This window comes from Sus scrofa, chromosome 2 (genome assembly GCF_054392235.1).
Source record: "Sus scrofa isolate SSC_HxYL_T2T_F1_AM1 chromosome 2, Sscrofa_HxYL_maternal_Yorkshire_Landrace_v2.0, whole genome shotgun sequence".
Classification (NCBI taxonomy): Eukaryota; Metazoa; Chordata; class Mammalia; order Artiodactyla; family Suidae; genus Sus; species Sus scrofa.
This window is the reverse complement of record NC_139384.1, coordinates 67808821-67830333: the sequence shown is the minus strand read 5'-3', so window position 1 is coordinate 67830333 and position 21513 is coordinate 67808821. Positions and strand designations below refer to the sequence as shown.

General features: G+C 53.2%; 1 protein-coding gene across 5 annotated transcripts in view; it reads right to left on the bottom strand.

Annotated features, from left to right (window-relative positions):
* Positions 1-4856: 4856 nt before the first annotated feature.
* The window catches only part of MEF2B (myocyte enhancer factor 2B), a 26716-nt gene continuing 10059 nt past the window's right edge, over positions 4857-21513 (bottom strand). Inside the window, exons 2-9 of one of the 5 annotated variants that reach the window (NM_001444995.1) lie at positions 10012-10094; positions 9137-9340; positions 7101-7235; positions 6392-6539; positions 6087-6220; positions 5905-5998; positions 5623-5734; positions 4857-5316 (exon numbers count right to left, since the gene is read on the bottom strand). In NM_001444995.1, the coding sequence (NP_001431924.1) occupies positions 5091-5316; positions 5623-5734; positions 5905-5998; positions 6087-6220; positions 6392-6539; positions 7101-7235; positions 9137-9340; positions 10012-10065 (1107 nt within the window). In that variant the 5' untranslated portion in view covers positions 10066-10094 and the 3' untranslated portion in view covers positions 4857-5090. Of the gene's footprint in view, positions 5317-5622; positions 5735-5904; positions 5999-6086; positions 6221-6391; positions 6540-7100; positions 7236-9136; positions 9341-10011; positions 10773-21513 lie in introns of all 5 variants that reach the window. The other 4 variants (XM_085009812.1, XM_085009811.1, XM_085009813.1 and 1 more) reach the window with 4 other exon arrangements.

Sequence of the window (21513 nt, the reverse complement as noted above, 5' to 3'; positions counted from 1 at the left end):
GGTTGCAGGTTCAATCCCTGGCCTTGCTCAGTGGGTTAAGGATCCGGCGTTGCCATGAGCTGTGGTGCAGGTCGCAGGTGCAGCTCAGATCCTGCGTTGCTGTGACTGTGGTGTAGGCCAGTGGCTACAGCTCCAATTAGACCCCTAGCCTGGGAACCTCTATCTACCGTGGGAAGTGGCACTGGAAAAAGGCAAAAAGACAAAAAAAAAAAAAATGTCTGAGAGTCTTTATGGGGCCTGTGAGTAGATCCTGTATTGTTGATTGCCTTGTCTCTGTGGGTGTTTTTGTCTTGTTTATTAGCACATGTGCGTGTCTGTTTGCAGGAGATTTGCTCTTTGTGACTTTGGTCCTCTGGACTCAGTGTGTTGGCCTGAGAGAGCATGGGTGACAGTGGTAGTGAGGGTCACTGGGATTTCCCAGGACCTACATGGGGATGGTGAGATGCCCCTCAGGACTACAACATCCAGATGGGCCCCAGGGAAACTGAAGTTTGGAGGAGGGTTTCAGAAAAAGAGGACCAAGAAAAAAAAGAGTAGGGTCATTATCTGCAGGCCCACTATGTGCCAGGCTGAGGGCAGAGCTCACTCAAGTGCTCCCTCCAGCAGATTAGAGTGGTGGGATGATTGTCTCCATTAAATTGATGAAGACACTGAGGCTCTGAGAGGCCCAAGGCTCTCCTTTGAACCCTGACTTTGCCCCTGGACGTAGGGTTTATGAGTCCAGGTGGCACAGCAGCCCCATGTCTTGAGTCATGGGAGCTGACACACACTTGGACCCCAGGAGCTCTGCATCTTCCCTCTGCAGCCTCCCCATTGCAGAAAAGGCAGCTCTGCCCCTGGCCCAGGTGTTTATACTCAAACTCTGAAGTTGGCCTTGAAGTCTCACTCACAATCTATGCCTGATCTGTTAGACTCTCCTGATGGCTTCACCTTCCAAGTGTAACCATTGTCCTATCCAGCCTCGCTTCCTACACAGCCTCCACCCAGTCCGGCCTCCATCATCTCCGACCTTCAGTCTCTTCTTGCCTGGTCTTCTGTGGCTTCCATTTCCCATTCTCGCCCCATCCCCACAGTCCACTGTTTTCCCCTAGCCATTTGAGGTCACCCATTAACATTTAAGCCAGACTATGTCCCTCCCTTGCTCATAACCATCCACAGCTCCCATCTCATGCACAGCAAATGCCAAAGTCTTCTCTTGGTCGATGTCCCACATCCTTTATTCTTTGCTCAGCATCTCAGTTCTGGTTCTACATTGATTGTTTCTCACCTTCTATTCTACACTGGATATTCATGTTGTCTGTTCTCCATTGGACATTCTTTTTTTACGCATTCTTTGGTGTGTGTTTTTTTTTTAAGGTTTCCATATTTTATTTTATTTTATTTTACTTTATTTTATTTGTCTTTTTTAGGGCTGTCCCTGTGGCATATGGAGTTCCCTGGGCTAGGGGTTGAATCGGGATCTGTAGCCACTGGCCTACGCCACAGCCACAGCAACGCCAGATCTGAGCTGCATCTGTGACCTACACCATGGCTCAGGGCAACACCAAATCCTTTAACCCACTGAGCAAAACCAGGGATGGAACCTGTGTCCTCATGGATGCTAGTCAGATGCGTTTCCGCTGAGCCACAACGGGAACTCTGCTGGACATTCTTCATTGTCTGTTTTCCACTGGGTGAATCCAAATTCTCTGTTCTATGCTGGGTATTCCATTTTCCCTGATCCTCACTGGCAATCCCATATGTCTGCCTATACCAACGACTCACAATCTCTGACTACACTAAGGTCTACACTCTCACAGTGTTGCATCATCTTTATTTATTTCTCTCAAAAATGCATCTCTCAGCTCTCCAACTTCCACCATTGTGTTTGTACCCAGGCCATGCTGCCTACATTGTTTCCAACCAGGCACCAATCTCCTAGGACACTTGGGACCCCACTGATGGTTACGCTGGCCCTAGTTAATATCCACTATGGTGTCCTGAGAGAGACTGGCAGTAGGTGACTTCCACACAATCCTCCTTTCTTACCACCCCCCACCCCAGCCAGGAAAACTAGGGTCTGGACCCCGAGGCCTTTCCAGAACCTGGTAGCATACCCACGGTTCCCTTATGGTCCAAGACACCCCAAGCCATATTTGTATAATCACACACCCATGACATGTGATACAGCCCTTTTTGGTTCCTCAGGCTCAGAGACTGAAAACGTGGGGTGGACTCCCTAGAAGCCAAGATACATTCTATTTATTTGTTTGTTTACTTATTTCCCCTTTATTTTAAAATTTTAAGGAGTTTAAAGTCCAAAGTGCACCTTTGGGATCCACCTAACGGCAGGTGGTGAGAGTGCAGCCTCCCAGAGATGAAGCAGTAGAAGCATACCTATTGGCCCTCCAGGCTTTGAAAGCAGCCCACATTTTTATGCAACTCTACACTTGGCCTGTGGGCTGGCTTCAGGGACTGGCTCATATTTTTATCCACCATGGGAGTAAGATCTCTCAGAGGCTGAAAAGAGGCCCTCTCTGGCCATGCCTCAGTGTCCCCCAGAGGACTGGCTGCTTTGGCCTCTCTCATCCTCCCAAGTCTCTGGTCTTGTGTCTGGTTGGATGGGGAGCTGTGACTATGACACTGTGGGGGAACACCAGGTGGGCAGTCCATCCACCTCATGTGGATGGCCAGGGTCCTTGTGACCAGAGGAAGGGGCTCCCCAGAAGGGTAACCCAGGTGGGGAAATTTGCATGACCGTGGTGGCCATGGTGCATGCAGTGATGGTGCTGTTGGGGTGGCAGGGGCTGTGTGCTTGGCCAGATCCCCAGAGTCCCCAGAGTCCACTGTCATGGGTTGGGGTGGAGACAGGGGCTCACCCCTCCTCTGAGGGTGGGAAGGGAGAGAAGGATGCAGGTGGGGAGGATTTCGTATATGAGTCTAATCGGGTGACAAAGCTCTCCAGCCTAACTGAAACACTCCACAGGGGCCTTCGGTTCACCCCATGCTCTGCATTCTCTGCAGGCTTCCCTGGGCAAGAGGGGCTGTGAGTTGCCCTTGAGGCCCTCTTCCCTTTACCCCTATATCTGAGCCATCTGCAGGTCCTGGTGGCTGCACCTCTGAACAACATACCCTGGGATGTCCCTCTGCCACCCCCTTGGCCTCCTGCTTTTTTTTTTTTTTTTTTGCTTTTAAGACTGCACCTGCGGCATATGGAGCTTCCCAGGCTAGGGGGTCAAATCAGTGCTACAGCTGCCAGCCTACACCACAGCCACAGCAAAGCAAGATCTGAGCCCCATTTGTGATCTACACCATAGCTCATGGCAACACTTGATCCTTAACCCGATGAGCGAGACTGGGGATCGAACCTGCAACCTCATGGTTACTAGCCAGATTCATAACCTGGTGAGCCAGAATGGGAACTCCCAGGGGGTGATTGATCTTGAAGCCTGTACACATTTTGCTTCTGTCTCCACGTCCAGGTCTCTGTGGGCTAATGGTGGATGGCAAGGCATTGGATTTATTGAAAAAGTGCTGGGGTGACAAGAGGGGACCAAGATCTTGAAATTATTGATCAAGCTGACTCACTTGCCCCCAGCCAAGCTGGACCAATCAGCTTTGGACCATTGTAGAATGATGGGGGCAGGGCGGAGAAAGGGACACAAATCTTATGAATGCTGATACCAACAGCACATGTTTTTTCATATTTCTCTCCAAATTGGTCATTGTACTAAGCAAACCCTTTGTCAGAGCCATTCCTCAGCTTGGGGCAGTGAAGAGGGCTTCCTAGAGGAGGGGACATGGAGCTGGGCCTTGGAGGGTAGGAACTAGTCTAAAAAAGGAGGTCTGTTGGGGGTTGCAGGAGGCAGCCCAGGAGGAAGGACTAGCATGGCCCTGGCTTGGAACAAGTATTTCTAGGGACCTCAAGGCAGGGGAGAGTAAGTGGGGGCAACTGAGGAGTTTGGGAAGGACAGGGGTCAGAACTGAGCGTTATAAAGATCCTACTGAGACCACCTGGGGAATGACTGAAGGGAACAGATGGAGCTCCCTCTGGCCCCCGGACCCCCAAGTCAGCCCTCACACAGGACAGGCCAAAGTGGAGGGACATTGCACCACCCAGAAGTGAGTGGATAATAAATGCCTGCCCCTGCCTCCCTCTGCTGGAACAAAATTGTTGAGTCAAGAGATCAAGCAAGGGATATGCCCATTGAAAAGCTGGTAGTCCAATATTTATGGTTCCCCGCTGCTTCTTTTTTCTTTTTCTTTCTTTTTAGGGCTGCATCTGCGGCATATGGAAGTTCCCATGATAGGGGTGGAATCTGAGCTGCAGCTGGATCTTATGCCACAGCCACAGCAACGCCAGATCCGAGCTGCTTGCAAGACCTACCCTGCAGGCAACTCTGGATCCTCAACCCACTGAGCAAGGCCAGGGATCGAACCTCATCCTCACTAACACTATGCTGGGCTGGCGAGCCACAACCAGACCTCCATGGTTCCCGACTGCTTCTTACTGCAAGCAACTGTGACCCAGCCTGAGCTCCACCCAACACCCCCAGGAGTTTTAGAGTAAATAGTACATTCTTGACTCCTGAGGAAGAACCACTCAAGGTTCACCCTCTACGTGGTCGCTAGTGACCCAGCAAGCTGAGCAGCTGCTACCCAAGGCGTCACCTGCTCGTTGGCGCCTCCTACAGGGCTCCTTCCCTTACTTTCCCCCCTCCCTCCATCCTCATACTGGCATGCCAGACTGGAGTTCACCTTTCACCGTCAGACTCTGGAGTGGGTACCCCAAACCAAGACAAGGCAAGACTGAGGTCTCTGGGGAAGATGGGAGGATCTGGGCAGAGGTGTGGCTCTGAGTACTGACAGTTTCATCAATGGATGCCACGTGTGTTTTATTGATGGACTTATACCCACTGGAAGGGGGAAAGGAGCCCCCCATCCGGGGCCCGAAGCCAGACTTCCCCTCTCCAGGTTCCCACCGCAGTCGTAACTGCTGGGTCTTCAGGATGCAGGTCTTCAAGATGCTGGGTCTTCAAGATGCAGGGAGGGAGGTTGGGACCCCACATGTCCTGGTGTGGTGGGCGGGATCGGTGTCACCCCCGGGCTTACTACCGAGGCCAGCCGTCAGCCGTGGGCAGTCGGCGCATGGGGGGCCCAGGCCGTAGGGGCTCTGCCAGGGGCCGGGCCAGGAGCAAGGGGTAGGGGAAGGTCTTTGGAAAGTCGCCGGGGCCTCCAGGGGCCGGTGAGAGGCGCTCGGACTTGATGCTGACTGGAGGGGTGGGTGAGGAGGCGCCGCGGGCCGGGGGGCCTTCCTCTCCCAGGCTGCGGCCCCCACTGCAAGGAGAGAGAGAAAGAGAGAAGGGAGGCCATGAGTTCTTCAAGGGAAAGAGGGAAGCCAGGGAGGTGGCATGGCCTGGGCAGAGATTGGACAGGAGGACCCTGGGAAAGGAGGGGGTGGCGATCCCTCTTGGGGCCCCCAAAATAGCCGCCCATTCCCATGGGGACCAGTCTGTAGGGGCTAAGTGCAGAACCGAAAGTGGCCGCCAGGGGTCAGCAGTGTCCGGGGCTTTGAAAGACTTGGAGGGGCCCCACCGCGAACCAGAACTGGGAGGGAGTCAAGGAGAGAGTCGGGGCACTTACCTGGACTGGGTAGGGGTGGCTGTGGGCCCATCACCCCTGGAGGGTTGCCAAGGGGCCAGGGTGGGGGGCTGCAACAAGCCTGGGGGCGGAGGGGGGTCTCCCAGGCCATATTCTGGAGGAAAAGGAGGAGTAAACCGAGGCCCTGACCTCAGGGAGCCCCTTGCCCAAACCTGATGCCCCGCCACCAGCCAGTTTTCAGTTCTGGTGAGTGGGGGAGAGTGGACCCCACTGCAGGCAGGTGTATGGATGGCTCCCCCAGCAGGGCAGGTAGGGGGTGCATACCTGGGGGGCCTGCAGGGAGGAAGGGGAAGCTCCCAAGTGGGGTTCCTGGGGTGGCAGTGGAGCATGGGCTCTGCAGGCTACCATAGAGACCTCTCTGCAGGGAGACAGGGGAAGGGGGAAACTGAGGCCCACACCCAGGCCACCCTGCCCCCATGGCCCTGTCACACCTTCCCCTCACTCACCGAGGTGCTTAGTCCCCCTCGGGCCCCAGCCAGGCCACCAGGTAGATCTGGCCTCCGCCCATCCGTTGCCAGGTACAGGGGGGGTGGTGTCTTGCTGGCGAGGTGGCTCGGTGAGAAGAGAGGGTGTGCCAGGCCTGGGGAGCAGGAGAACCCCAGAGAGAGGGCAGGCGGCCACGTCATCTAATGCAGTCTGAGGTCCAGAGTGATGCCCACAGCCAAGCACGGCTAGAACCAATATTTCCTCCCTGCAAAGCCCCCCTTGGACCTCCACTCCTCCTCCCCCAGGACCCATGCCCCATGCTCACCTGGGGGCCCAGCTTTGGGGGCTGCTGGCCGGAAGGGGGATGGACGGCTCTGGGCAGGCAGGGCCTCCCCAAGCCCACTGGGGTCGCAGCCTGGTGGAGGCAGGGCCCCATATACCATGTCCGGGCTGGGCATAGTAGGGGCTGCTGGCTGAGGGCAAAGAGGACAGGGTTGGTTGGGGGAATGTGGAGATGTGGGCATCACGTCTAAGAAAGAAAATCCTAATGAGTTCAGGGCCAGCCTTCGCCTTCTAGAAGCCCTCAATACTGCTCCCTCTGGCCTAACCTCACATGGCTGGGGGAGTCTATGTCTGCCTCTGTCACTCCTTAACAGCTAGGCCCAGAGGCTTCTTACTCAGCATAGGTTTGGCCTGAGGAGGCTTGCCAGGGTGTTTGATGAATCACAGAAACAAGGAACTGTCTGCCTGTTGAACTCTTTTCCACACTTCAAAGCCCCGGCTACAATGTCCACTCCTCCAGTAAGCCTTCCCTGCCCACCCAGGTAGAGACCTACCCTCAAACTCTAGGCTGCCTGGCTTTAGGTCTCCCCCCCCCCTGCTCTCTCTCTCTCTCTCTCTCTCTCTCTCTCTCTCTCTCTCTCTCTCTCTCTCTCTCTCTCTCTCTCTCTCTCACTCTCGGTCTCAGCCTCAGACACTTGGGCCTGGGAGGTTGGGGGTGGGCCCCATTCACTGCAGAGCAGGGAGTCACTTACGTAGAGCCGGGGTCGGGGCAAGGCTGGGTCACCTCCATCACCTGCCAGTCTCCGTAGCTTCTCTCCTGGCCCCTCAAGCCCCTCATCTGGCTCCAGCTCTGGTCCATCAAGGCCCACCCCCCTCCGCTTCAGTGTCTGTGGAAAGGGGAGACAACAGGGTGACATTCCCCCAGTCCTGGCCAAGGAACCTGGTTCTATGGGAGAGGGGAGGACCTATCCCACCCAGCTCCGGGGACAAGCAGAGTGCAGGTACAGTCTGCTCCAGCCAAATCCCATTGACCCCAAACCCCAGTGAGTCATCAAGTAGTAAGTTCCAACTGTGTGAGAGAGGGACGGTCCTGGCTTGGGACCAGAGAGGCCCAGGTCACATAGCAGGGGCTGAGATCTACGCAGGCCTACTGGCATTAACCTAATACTCCTGAGTGTGATTCGGTACCTCCACTTCATACTCTTGTGCAACCTCAGAGCCTGCAGTAGGTGCTTAATAAATGTTAGCTGACTAAGCACCTGAGGGCAACTTTACAGATGCTCTCTCTCTATTTTTTTCTCTTTTTGTCTTTTCTAGGGCCACACCCACAGCATATGGAGGTTCCCAGGCTAGGGGTCCAATCGGAGCTGTAGCTGCCGGAACATGGCAACACGGGATCTGAGCCATGTCTGCGACCTACACCACAGCTCACGGCAATGCTGGATCCTTAACCCGAGGCCAGGGATCTAACTCACATATTCATGGATAATATGTCGGGTTCTTAACCCCTGAACCACAATGGTAACTCCTTTAGAGGCCCTCTTAAGCTGCTACCTCTCTGAGACAGGTGACCTGCACATCCTAGACCCCTGCCTCTTTTTTGCCAGCGTCTCCCACATCAGGCCTTCCCAGGCACAGTCCTAGCCCACTGCTCTCTCCAGCCCTGTGGCTTTTTTTTTTTTTTTTTTTTTTTTTTTTTTTTTTTTTTTGTCTTTTGTCTTTTTAGGGCCGCACCCACAGCATATGAGGTTCCCAGGCTAGGGGTCAAATCACCTACACCACAGCCACAGCAACGACACAGGATCCAAGCCACGTCTGCAACCTACAACACAGTTCATGGCAACGCCAGATCCTTAACCTGCTGAGTGAGGCCAGGGATCGAACCTGCAACCTCATTGTTCCTAGTCAGATTCGCTTCTGCTGCACCATGATGGGAACTCCCCCTGTGGCTTTTGCTTCCTGTCCTGGGTAAAGATTTCAACTTCCAAAGCATCAGTGATCTCACTCATCCTGGGTGGTGGGTGTGAGGGCTGAACCAGCTAGCTCAGGGGCTGCTTCTGCCTCTTTCTCCTGAGGACACAGCAGCTCAAACAAAAACATTCCAGAGTTCCACAGTGGCTCAGTGGATTAAGGATCCTGCATAGTCACGGTTGTGGTATGGGTTCAATCCGTAGCCTGGGAATTTCCACATGCCATGGGCATGGCCAAAAAAATAATTTAAAAAACATTCCTGGGGCGTTCCTGTCATGGCTCAGCCAGTTAAGAAGCTGACTAGTATCCATGAGGATGGGGGTTCAATCCCTGGCCTCGCTCAGTGGGTTAAATTTCCGGGGTTGCTGTGAACTGTGGTGTAGGTCAAAACACAGATCGGATCTTGTGTTGCTGTGGCAGTGGCATAGGCTGGCAGCTGCAGCTCCAATTCTGCCCCTAGCTGGGAAACTTCCATATACTGCAGGTGCAGCCTCCCCCCCCCAAAAAAAAGAAAAAAAATCCTAGACCTCAGCAAGGTCTGATCATTTTGTGGTACCTTTTCTTCTCTGTTTCTGTACTCACCAAATGGGTAACAGAAGTGAGTGAGATGATGTGTGTGAGGGGCACAATGGTTTTTATTTCTACTGTCCAGGCAGCTGCCCCTAGAAGGGGCCCTCCATTACCCCAGATCAGCTTTTCCCGGCAGCAAAGCCAAATTGCAATGCTCATCTTTTGTGCAAAGCATGAGTCCCTAGGATCTGAGTGAGCATAGTGTGCTGAGCTTTGTGGGGCTGGGGAGGAAGGTCCCAAGTGGTACCTCGAGGATGTCGGTGTTGGTGCGGCTCTCATGGGGCTCACTGTACTCCGTGTACTTCAGGAGCACGCGGTCCATGTCTGTGCTGGCATACTGGAAGAGGCGGTTGGCGCTGTTGAAGATGATGAGGGCAATCTCACAGTCGCAGAGCACACTCAGCTCATAGGCCTTCTTCATCAGTCCGAACTTCCGCTTGGTAAATGTTACCTGGACCCAGGAGTCACAGGCGGGGTGGGCAAAAACAAAGATTTGGGGTGGTTAGAGGGGAGGTGGAGGGGCCTAACTGTTCCCTGAACATGCCTCGTGATTCCATACTTTTGCATGTGCTGTTCTTTCTGGCTGTTACCACTCCTCACTTCCCAGCCTGGAAACTCCTATTGATACTTCAAAACCCAGCCCAAATGCCTTCTCCTTTGGAAGTTTTCCTTAGCCTCCAGGCAGAGGTCACACTCCCTCTCTGAGCTTCCTCAGTTCTATGCCTCCCCCTGGTCCAGCACTTTGAGGTGGATGTGTTTGTGTCGAGTTCCATCTCCTCTGCGACTGGGGCTCTACTCATCAGGGAGAATAAATGAATAAATCATCATGAGAATGAGTAAATGCTACATTTCAAGCTCTTTTTTTTCTTTTTTCTTTTCCTGGTTGCAGCTATGGCATATGGAATTTCCCAGACCAGGGATCAAACCCATGCCACAGCAGTGGCAATGCTGACTCCTTAACCCACTGAGCCACCAGGGAACTCCTACATCTCAAACTCTTGACACTATATCAGGTCTCCTCATTCCCTTGCAGTTCTCCCCGAATGGCCAGACCTTTGCCCAGGCTTAACCCCCTGCTAGGATTACCTTTCTCCCAACCACTGTTCCACCCAATGAACTCACCTGCCGATTCCTTTGGTCCAGAATGCGGGAGATCTGAATTTTTTTCCTCCCCATTGTCCCAGGCTGGGTGGAGTAACCTTGGTCTGGGGGTTGGAGGGAAGAAGAAGAGGATAGAGTGGGTGGGTGGAGAGTGGGGACAGGCAGCCCAGCCTACCCTCATCTTCTGCTTGCCCCTGTCAGGCACTGAAAGGGAGATGATAAGGGAAATCAAGGCAGCATGGGTCACCCCCTTAGCCCCGACCCTTGACCAGCCCAGGATGTAGCAGATGGTCACTGAACACCTTTGGACCAGTGCCTTATAAGGAGAAGGCTGACCAAGGGGGAAAGATTGAGAAGTACAGATGTCCCACCTGAGGCTTAAAAGCAAAATAAGCTGGCAGGTGATTGTGGGACCTCGAGGGAGCCTGATCCTCCCAGATCCCCGTCTGTGAGAGGTGATAATAGTGCCATGCACTGCCAGGGCTGCTGGGGGATAAAATGAGCTAACCCATATAGAGTGTTCAGATCTGCCCTGCCACCTATGTGCTGCTGTCATGAATACTGGCATTAGCCTAAAAGTTCTCAACGGGCCAGGTTGGAGGGCCATCTGATGCTGGCACCCAGGGGTGCTCAGGGATGCCGAGCGATTGAAAGTTAGACTGGTCCATGCAGCAAACACATTTCAACTCATTCAACCCCACAGCAGCGCTTCAATGAGCAAGTTTGAAGGCTATGGTTACCAGAAAACACATGTTGAAAATATGGGGGAGTTCCCATTGTGGCTCAGCAGTAATGAACCCAACTAGTATCCATGAGGATGCAGAGTCAATTCTGTCCCCGCTCAGTGGGTTAAGGATCCAGCATTGCTGTGAGCTGCGCTGTAGTTTGCAGACGCAGCTCAGATCTGGCGTTGCTGTGGCTGTGGCTGTGGTGTAGGCTGGCAGCTGTAGCTCCGATTTGACCCCTAGCCTGGGAACTTCCATACGCCATGGGTGTGGCCCTAAAAAGCAAAGAAAAAACCTAAAAAAACCAAAAATTAAAAAAAATGCATTGAGGAGTTCCCTGGTAGCTCAGTGGGTTAGGGATTTGGTGTTGTCACTGCTGTGGCACCTGTTTGATCCTTGGCCTAGGAACTTCCACATGCCGCAGGGTGCAGCCAAAAATAAATAAATAAATATGGCATTAGGATGTGAAGAAAGACTAGAAGGAAATGCTAAAGCTGGGAGTCACTGCTGGGGGGAAATTTATGAGTTTTTTTCCTTTTTTTAAAAATTGAGATGTGGAAGTTCCCTTGTGGCACTGCAAGTTAAAGATCTGACGTTGCCTCAGCTGTGGCGCAGGATGCAGCTGCAGTGTGGGTTCGATCCCTGATCCGGGAACTTCCACACGTGTGGCTAAAGAAATAAAAATAGAAATTGAGATGCAATTATATAACATAAAACTCGCCATTTTAACATGTGCAATTCAGTGGCATTTAGAGAATTCACAACCTTGTGCAACCATCACCTCTATCTAGTTCCAGATATTTTTCATCCTCCCAAAAGGAGACTCCAGCCCCATTAGCAGTCACTTCCCATTCCCTCTCGCCCTGGCAACCACTAATCTGTTTTTTGTCTCTATGGATTTGCCTGTTCTGGACACTTCTTATAAATGGAACCATACAGTGTGTGGTCCTTTTGTCTTTTTTTTTTTCTTTTTTTCCTTTTTTAATCATTTAAATTTTCTAACTTTTCCCCCTCGGTGACTATAGATTTCTGTTTGAAAAAGTTGTGGGTGTAGGAAGCATAACAGAAACCCCACCCCTGCCCCACATTCCAGCAGGAGGAGGGGGGATACCCTGGAAAGACTTGGGCTGGGAAACCTCAGACTGGGGAGGAAAGCATTGGGCCTACGGAACCTGGGGAGAAACCCTGAATCCTCCTTATGGGAATCTCGGATCTCCCTGGTGGGGGGCCCAAGGGTGAGAATGGGCAGCTCAGTGAGGGTAGCACATCGTCCTGCAGCACCTGCACCACCCTACAGTCAGGCCATGGTCCCCCGATACCTGAGACCCCCTCTGTCACCTCTATGACCACTCTCCACCTTCTAGCCCTCCCATGTCATAGGTGACTGAGGCCATGCTGCAGGCCTGCCCAGGGTGAAGCAGGCCTGCGCTCAGATCCCAGCCAGGCTCTGACCAGAAGGGCGGTCCTCAGCAAGGGAGGCCTCTCCCTTGGCTTCAGTTTGCTGTTCTGTGAGTGGGGTGGGTATGAAACACAGAGTACCTGGCACAAAGCCTGAGAATGAGTTCTTGGGAAGTGTAGGGAGATATGGGTCTTCTCTGGGAGTCGCCACACCTGCTTCCCAAACCCCAGCCTGAGGGGAGACATCTCATCTTCCCAGAGACCCAGGTCTGTGAGTATGAGATGTCCCAGCCTGTCCCACACGGCCTGCTATGGGACCCCAGACACTCCCTCCAGTTTCTCTGGGCCTGATCTCTGAGCAGTCACAGCTATGCAGAGCCCAGGCCGGCGAGAGCCCCCACCTTGGCCCCCCAGCTCCAGCTTGACTTCCTAAATTTAACCTCTGGGGCTAATTTTAATCCCTGGCCGGAATCGGGCTAGTTCCCACGGCTGGGATGTGTTATCCCCGCCATGACGGGTCCCTAGGGACAGAAGGAGGGCACTGGCCCGGAGGTCTTGGTGCCAAGATGACTCCGGAAATACCCACCCATGCCTGGAGTCCCATGGGAACATGGGACTTGGACACGAGTCTCTGGGCCTGGAAGATCCAAGTCTTGCCCCTTCTCGATCTGTCCCCATTTTAGACAAGGACATCCTGGCTAGGGCAGGGTTCACATAATGGGGGAGCCCCAAGAGTCAGAAGGTCAGGTGGCCAGGGGGCTCTCTCTGAACTGAGATCTGAGGGCCAAGACAAGAAGTAAGTTCCAGGCAGAAGGAAAGGCAGGTGCAAAGGAGGAAGAAGAAGGTGATGCATCCACAAGGCTGGAGTGAGGAGGCCAGAGCGGGACAGGCTGCAGAGGAAGGGCCACTCCGGGTCCTCTGAGCTTCAGGGAGGGCTGGAGGTTTGGGTATAAGAGCAATGGAGAGCCACGGGAGGGTTTTGAGCAAGAAGGGACAGGGTTTGATTTATTATTTAAAAACTTGGCCATGGGAGCAGGGGTAGAGATGATAAGAGACCCTCGGAGGCCAGGGCTGTCTCCATCTGGGCAGAGACTAGGGGTGAGGCCCCCTCTATGCTATGCCTGCATGGTGCACTTTGTCACTATACTTCGGATTTTGGGGTTCTCTAGAAGCCACCAGGTCCTCTGGCGTCTCTGGAGCCAGGCCTGACAGGTACAGATGGGCTCATGAAGGGGTTTGAGGCTTCTGATTTTTTTTTTTTTTTTTTGTCTTTTGTCTTTTTAGGGCCGCACCCACAGCATATGGAGATTCCCAGGCTAGGGGTCCAATTGGTGCCGCAGCCACCAGCCTATGTCAGAGCCACAGCTACGCCAGATCTGAGCCGCGTCTATGACCTACACCACAGCCCACGGCAACGCTGGATCCTCAACCCACTGAGAGAGGCCAGGGATGGAACCCACAACCTCATGGTTCCTAGTCGGATTCGTTTCTTCTACGCCATGATGGGAACTCCGAGCCTTCTGACTTTTGATGAACTTGGAACCCCCAATCCTCACCCAGGAACCAAACTCATCCCCTGCTCTGGTCCTTGAGGGATCCACCTAGTATACAGCTCTGATCATGCCCCTTCCTACTCACACATACCTCATGGCTCCCCACTGCCCATAGGAAGAAGGAAGTTCCAGTCTTCAGCCTGGCATTTAAGGCCTTGCCCCCATCTACTCCTGCCCCCCGTTCTCCACTTTCAACAAAATGACTCTGCCTGAAAAGCCCTTTTGCCCCTTCTGTACCTGGCCAACTCCTATTCACACTTCAAAAACCAGCCCCCAAAAATCCATTCTTCCAGGGAGCCCTTCCTGCCCTGTGGCCCCTGTCCTTCCCCTCCAGTTCTGACCCTGTGGGGCTAGAGGGTTTGTATATCCACCTCTCTCTCCCCCTGAGACTGGAAGCCCCTAGGATTAGACACAGGAGCAACTGGGAATTATTTGGTTTGGTGAATGGAGCAGGCCAAGAGGGACACATCTGAACTCCCCCAGCTTCCCTCAACAACTTCCTCTCAGACTCCCCCAGCTGACTCCCTACCCAGAAATACACGCGCATGCAAATCCAGCCACTCAGCGTTGACCTGTCTCAGGCCCAGGTGTGAAGGGCCAGCCAAGGAATGCGGAGGCGGAAGGCCCAGGGTGTGCATATATATTTGTACTCACATGCAAATCCCCACCCCGAGCCGCAGACAGACCTGGCGGCCCGTTCTCCAGATGTTGGTGTGATCGGAACTGCTGGGGGGAGGTAGCGATGCGTGCTGAATGTGCAGGGCACGAGGGGGGAGGCTGAAGTTGAGAGAGGCTGAGGTTGGGAGAGGCCTCTCCTGTGCACCTATCCCCCCCTACCCCCATCAATGTCCAGCTAGAAAGCAGAGAGCTTGCGGCATCTTCCCAGGAGACAGATGGACTCATCGACCTGGGCATGGGGCAGGAGAAATCCAGGAGGGCATGCTGGAGGAGGAAGCACGTAGTTGAGACTTGATGGAAAGGCTGGATGCGGACCTGAGTAGATGGCCATAGGGGGTGCGGGCAGCATTTGAAACCAAGAGTCCGGCACCTCCCAACCCCTTTCTTTGCACCCCATTTATCAGGTATCAACAATGTGCCAATCATTGCGATAAACTGACCTCAAAAGAAGTAGAGGAGTTCCCCTCGTGGCGCAGTGGTTAACGAATCCGACAAGGAACCATGAGGTTGCGGGTTTAGTCCCTGCCCTTGCTCAGTGGGTTGACGATCCGGCGTTGTCGCGAGCTATGGTGTAAGTTGCAGACGCGGCTCGGATCCTGCGTTGCTGTGGCTCTGGCGTAGGCCAGTGGCTACAGCTCCGATTCAACCCCTAGCCTGGGAACCTCCATATGCCGCGGGAGCGGCCCAAAGAAATATAGCAAAAAAAGAAGTAGAAAGCTTATGGTGTTCCCGTTGTGACTCAGTGGTAATGAACCTGACTAGTGTCCACAAGGATGTGGGTTCAATCCCTGGCCTCACTCAGTAAGTTAAGTATCTGGCATTGCCACAAGCTGTGGTGTAGGTTGCAGGCATGGCTCTGGTCCTGCAGTGCTGGCCAGCAGATGCAGCTCTGATTGGACCCCTAGCCTAGGAACCTCCATATGCCACAGGTGTGGGCCTAAAAGAAAAAAAAAAACAAAAGAAAGAAAGAAAGAAACCTTAAGTAGATCAATGACCAGAGAAGATTTAAAAAGTGACTTGGGGAGTTCCCATTGTGGCTCAGCAGTAACGAACCTGACAAATATCCATGAGGATGTGGGTCCAATCCCTGGCCTCACAAGTGGATCCAGCATTGCCGTGAGCTGCAGTGTAGGTTACAGACGCAGCCCGGATCTGGCACTGCTATGGCTGTGATGTAGGCCAGCTGCTACAGCTCCTATTCAACTCCTAGCATGGGAACTTCTATATGCCATGGGTGTGGCCCTAAAAAGGAAAAAAAAAAAAAAAGTGACTTGAGACCTACCATTAAAATGACAACAGGTCCTTATGGTTTTATCAAACCTTAAAGGACTGGAAAGTGAAATGCTCTCTATACTAACTGGGACCTTTGAAAACTGAAAACTGCCCGAGTCATTTTTAGGAAACTCTTGTAGGTTGGAACCTAAGTCTAAAAAGAGAGAAGTATTGACCATGAAAGGGGCAATGTTACTGGCCAGGAGTTTCAAGGAAGACCTTTCTGAAGAGGTGACATTTTATTTATTTATTTCATTTTTTGTCTTTTTACAGCTGCACCCGCAGCGTATGGAGGTTCCCAGGCAAAGGGTTGAATAGGAGCTGTAGCTGCTGGCCTACACTACAGCCACAGCAACACCAGATCTGAGCCATGTCTGCAACCTACACCACAGCTCACGGCAACATCGGATCCTTAACCCACTGAGCGAGGCCAGGGATTGAACCTGCATCCTCATGGATACTAGTCAGATTCATTTCCGTTGAGCCACAACGAGAACTCTGAGAAGACATTTTAACTGAGACCCAAAGAACAAGAAAGACACAGACAAGAAAGGGAAGAATCAGATGTGGGATGATCTTGTGGAAGGGTGTTCCTGGTAGAGGGAATTGCAAGGCAAAGGCCCAGAGTGATCATGAGTTTGGCATTTGGAAAAAAGCAAAGATGTCTGTATGGTTGGGCAGCACAAGCAAGGGAAAGAGGGGAAGGAAATGGTAGCAGGGGGAGAGTTGTGAGGTTTGGATCACATAGGTCCTTGTGGGCCACAGTGAATAGTGTGGGCTTTAATCTGAAGGCAATAGGGAGCCATAGAGAGTTTGGGAGCAGGGGAGGGTCAGGATATAATTTTATAGTTTAAAAACTCCCCTTGCACTTTCATGCATTGCTGGTGGGAGGAGAAAGAGGTAGATCCACTCGGGACAACTGTCTGGCATCTACTAAAGCTGAACATGTATCTATCTTATGACCCACTGATCCTTCTTCTCAGTATTCACCTTAGAGTAAAGAGTCCTTGTTTAACCGAAGGACACAGAAAAGACTGCTCTCAGCAGTTTCATTTGTCATAGCCCCCAAACTGGAAATGACCCAAATGCCTTCAATGGGAGAATTTGTAAATACTTTCTGATAAATGTTATGGTGGACTACTATACAGCACAGAAAAAGGATGCGTTCCAGCTCCATGTAACTACACAGGTAAACCTCCCTAACCATGTGTTGATTCAACAATCCTGGACTCCACAGAGGGGACACACTCTGTGATTCCATTTATGTGAAGTTATAAAACTGGCAAAACTCACCCACAGTGATGGATATCAGCACAGTGGCCACCCCAAACAGAAGCTGTGATAAGACAGCAGGAGTCCAGGGGCTGGGGTATTCTGTCCCCTGGTCCAGAGTCTGGCTACACAGGTGTGTTCAGTTTGTGCAAAATTTTTAGCCCCACTCCAATGATTTTTGCATTTTCCTCTATGTGATTTATCTCAGCCAACTGACTTTTTATCAAAGCTCCCTATGCTCAAGGCTGCCATGAGAACAGCATCTCTCTGGGCAGGAGTGAGATGACAGGGAAAGGCTGGGGCAGGTGTCCAGGTGGGAGATGTGAGGCCTGAACTGGGACAGGGGCTTCAGGGAGGCAGAAGGAAATAGATTTTTTGGCGACCCAGGAGACAGGACATTCTGATGCCTGGGTTTGGGAGGGAGCCTGGGATCTCAGGTCTGAGCACTGTTGGGAGGGAAAGCTAAAGGGATGAAGGAAGATTTCATGAGTTTCTGGAGCATCATAAACTCTCTAAGGTGATACCTGTGGTCACTACGTCCATCAACAAATACCCCTGGGGTCCTTCAGACCATGCTGGTCACCTCCCTCTAAGTGGCTTCTTAGCCCTCTGGTGATGGAGATGGGGGCTAGAAGGACTCCTATCCTCCCACTGACCCTTGACTGCTGGCCTCTCCGTGTGGAAGGACTCAGTTTTCTCACCTGTAAATGGGAGTGAGAATCATTCTCCCACCAACTGGGGAGGAGGGGGCCGTGGAGGGGTCTATCGACCTTGCCTTCTGAGCTTCCAGGAACCAGAAGGAAGAGGGGCCTTAGAACTGGCGGTGCTGAGTCAGCATGCCATCTTTTTGTGTGTGTGTGTGTGTGTGTCTTTTTGCCTTTTCTAGGACTACTCCCGCAGCTAGGGGTCAAATCGGAGCTGTAGCCGCCAGCCTATGCCAGAGCCACAGCAACGCAGGATCCGAGCTGCGTCTGCAAACTAGACCACAGCTCAAACTAGACCACAGCTCACGGCAACGCTGGGTCCCTAACCCACTGAGCAAGGCCAGGGATCAAACCCACAACCTCATGGTTCCTAGTCGGATTCATTAACCACTGTGCCACCAAGGGAACTCCTCAGCATGCCATCTTGCAAGACCATGGCAACACCCACTGCGACACTCTAGGCAACATCAGACCCCCACTTCCTCCCCCATAAAACGGGTCACAGAATCCTGATCTCAAAGACTTTGTAGTGAGGATTTGAGAGAAAAGACCTAGAATAGTCAAGTTCCCCTTCTTGGCTCCCAGTGGGGCTTTAATGGAGGGACAAGTGGCAGAGTCACGCTGCCAGACCCTTGAGCCCAGAGGCCTCAGCTTGGTGGGGGACCCGGGCCGGGAAAGGAGAGGAGGAAAGGAGAAGTGAGAGGCAGGTGGGTGGTGGGGGGAGGTGAGGGCCCATGGGACGCGGCGAAGCGGGGAGGGGGCGCTGCTCCTGGGCCCTGCAGCAAATCAGGCCGGCGGCCCCGCCTCACGCAACCCAGGCAGTGGTTTCATCACCTGCTCCCCAAGTACCTCATTACAGGCGACAGGAAGAGCCCCTTGGAAAGTCGGGACCCCCCCTCCCCTCTCTTGAGGGCTCCAGCAGCTCTGACCCCAGCTGCTGGCGACCCTCCCCCCGACAGCCACCAGGGCCCTGGGCCGCCTCCTCCCCTGGGAGCCTGCGGAGATGGTGGCCCAGGTGGGGGGCACTGTGGGTGACCTAGGAGCTGGCTCAACCCACAGGGGCCCCTGGAGCCCCTCACCTGCCCTGGGGAGAGGGTAGGCTTTAGCAGCAACTCCCATGTGGCCAAACTTCTCTGGGCCTCAGTTTCCTACCCCAGAATATGGGGAGAATCAGGGGCACTTCCCCAAGTTGGGGGGGACTGCAGTAGGTGCTCTGGAAATGATACACCCCACCTTCCATATGCAAGCAGCTTTTGCCATCACTTGCCTGTCCCCTCCCAGAAAGCCTTGGGGTCACCTCTCCTGAGCCCTGGGGTGCCCAGCTCAGAATCAGGGCCCCCAGGCAGACCCAAGAAGGGTGCTGGGGACCCGGGGTCAGGGAGAAAGCCCTTTCCTCATGTGTACAGATGGGGGGTTGGGAGACTCCTCTCACAGGGAGACCCCTAAGCACATGCATCACTTCCAGACATATGTGGATCCCTGCACATAAGTCTGCAAACACACGCAGTCCACAATACACGCAGACCCCTCCCAAGCCCACGAGACCCTTCAAACACACACAGGTCCCAAACACACACCGATCCCTCTGCCCACACAGATGCCCGATCATACAAAGACCTCTCAGACACACACAAAGCCCCCAACACGTGCCAATCCCCCGAATACATGCATACCCCTGACCCACACAGAGTCCCCCAACACGGGCTGACCCCCCAAATGCACACAACTCCCAATACATAAGATAATGCCCAAATACACCATGCCCTCAAAAACATACAAGCCCCCTCAAACACATGTAGACTCCCCAAATCCATGCTAGTCACCCATTGCACGGGTTAAGACCTCCATACCCTACAGAGGTACCACCCACCCTCTGACTGCCTGAGGCAGGGTGGGAGCACCTCCCAGGAGAGAGACATGGGTTACGGGGTGGGGGTTCTGAGGGTGGGGGGGTGAGGATCTCAGGGATCACATGTACGGACACGGCACAGGGATGACAGGCTACACTGGTGCAGGTGGCAAGGTGTTGTGGGATCTGCGGGGTATTCCTGGGGACTGTGAGGGTCTGAGGGTGGGTGTGTTACCCTCAGGCGACTCTGAATTCCAGAAACCCCTTTGTGGGTCCTTTTGTCCATCGGTCCTTCTGGCACTCATGGGGAAACTGAGGCCCAGTAGGGGACCCCCTGACCCACCTTCACAGACCCCTCCCCAGGTTGCCCCAGGGAGGGCCCAGCATAGCCACGTGCTGGGAGGCATGTGAACCTGGCTGGGGCTGTGGGCCCAGCGAGACCAGAGTTCATATCCCAGCCCCACTGTACATGTATTGCCTGACGTGGTCCAAGCCTCAGTTTCCCCATCTGCACAATGGGCCCTGGGGGCTCCTTATGTACCCACCCACCTGTCCCTCCACTTTATTTATTTATTTATTTATTTATTTATTTATTTTTGGCTGTGCCTGAGGCATGTGGAAGTTCCCTGGCTAGGGATTGAAACTGTGCCACAGGAGCGACCTGAGCCGCTGCAGTGACAGTGCTGGATTCTCCGCCTGCTGTACCACAAAGACACGCTGTCCCTTCACTTTAGAAAAAAAGGCCTCATCTACCAGCCAATTCCCAACTCACTGTCTGCCCCTTTCTAGGTACCTGAAACACCAGCCCCATCCAGACCTGCCACTTTCCCATCACCAGGCCTTTGCCTTTTCCCTGGAACACCCTTCTCAGACTCATCCAGGTCTGAGAAGCTGCTCCACGTCCTTCAAGGCTGGGCAGAAATCTCTCTCTAGAAGCCAATTTCATCAGACCAGATTTCTCTTCCCCTATGGCACTTAATCCTACCAGATATGTTTAGTGCATCTTTGCCACTTTCTTTGATGATCATGTTGCTCCACTAAGATGTCTGCTCCATGAGAGCAGGGATGGAGCCGTCTCAAGGCCTGGCACACGGTAGGTCCACAGTCACCCTTCTTTTTTTTTTTTTTTTTTTTTTTTTTTTTTTTTTTTTTTGCTTTTTACAGTTGAACCTGCAGCATATGGAAGTTTCTGGGCTGAGAGTGGAATCAGAGCTGCAGCTGCCAGCCTACACCACAGCCACAGCAACACTGGATCCGAGCCCCATCTGCGATCTGCATGGCAGATCTACAGGTTGAGCTTGCGGCAACCCCTGATCCTTAACCCACTGAACAAGGTGAGGCCAGGGATCAAACCCAAATCCTCACGGACACTATGTCAGGTTCTTAACCCACTGAGCCACAACGGGAACTCCGCACAATCACCCTTCCTTGAATGAATGAGCAAACAACTGCTTAACAAATGGAAGAAACATCAGGTTCAGTTCTTTTTTAAACACCTCATGGCTCACAAAACAAATTTGAGGCCCCATCTGGCCCACAGGCTGCCAGTTTGAGAACCCCCCACTCTAAACAGCCAACAGTGCAACAGCCCACTGGATGGCGCTCATGCTTCTCTCAGACTGAGGGGCTCACTTTCTGTGGAAACTGGACAGAGGCAGGCCCATGCCCACAACAGTGATTCATTATGACAACTTGCCTGGATTGTTCCTTCCAAGGACCCCACCTCAATTTCCAGTGCCCACCTTGGAAGTAAACTGGGTCCTGAGGACATGCAAGACCTGGATGCCTTCACTGTCCCCTGCAGGTCCTGTCAGGAAGGCTAGTTTCTCCATCATGGTCACTGCAAATGGAGACTCACCATCCCATCCCACCTCCCGTGGGGCTTGGGACCCCCACCCCTGGGGCTGGGAGATATTCTACCTCCAGAACCCAACTCTGCAATCTCACACAGGTCATAGCCCTGGGCTACCTGAGTCTCCCATGGTAGCTGCAGGAACGGCCTGAGGTTTCTCTCTCTTTGTTCTAGAGAAAGATCTCCCTGTAGGGCCCCAGAAATTCATCCCCAGAGGTCC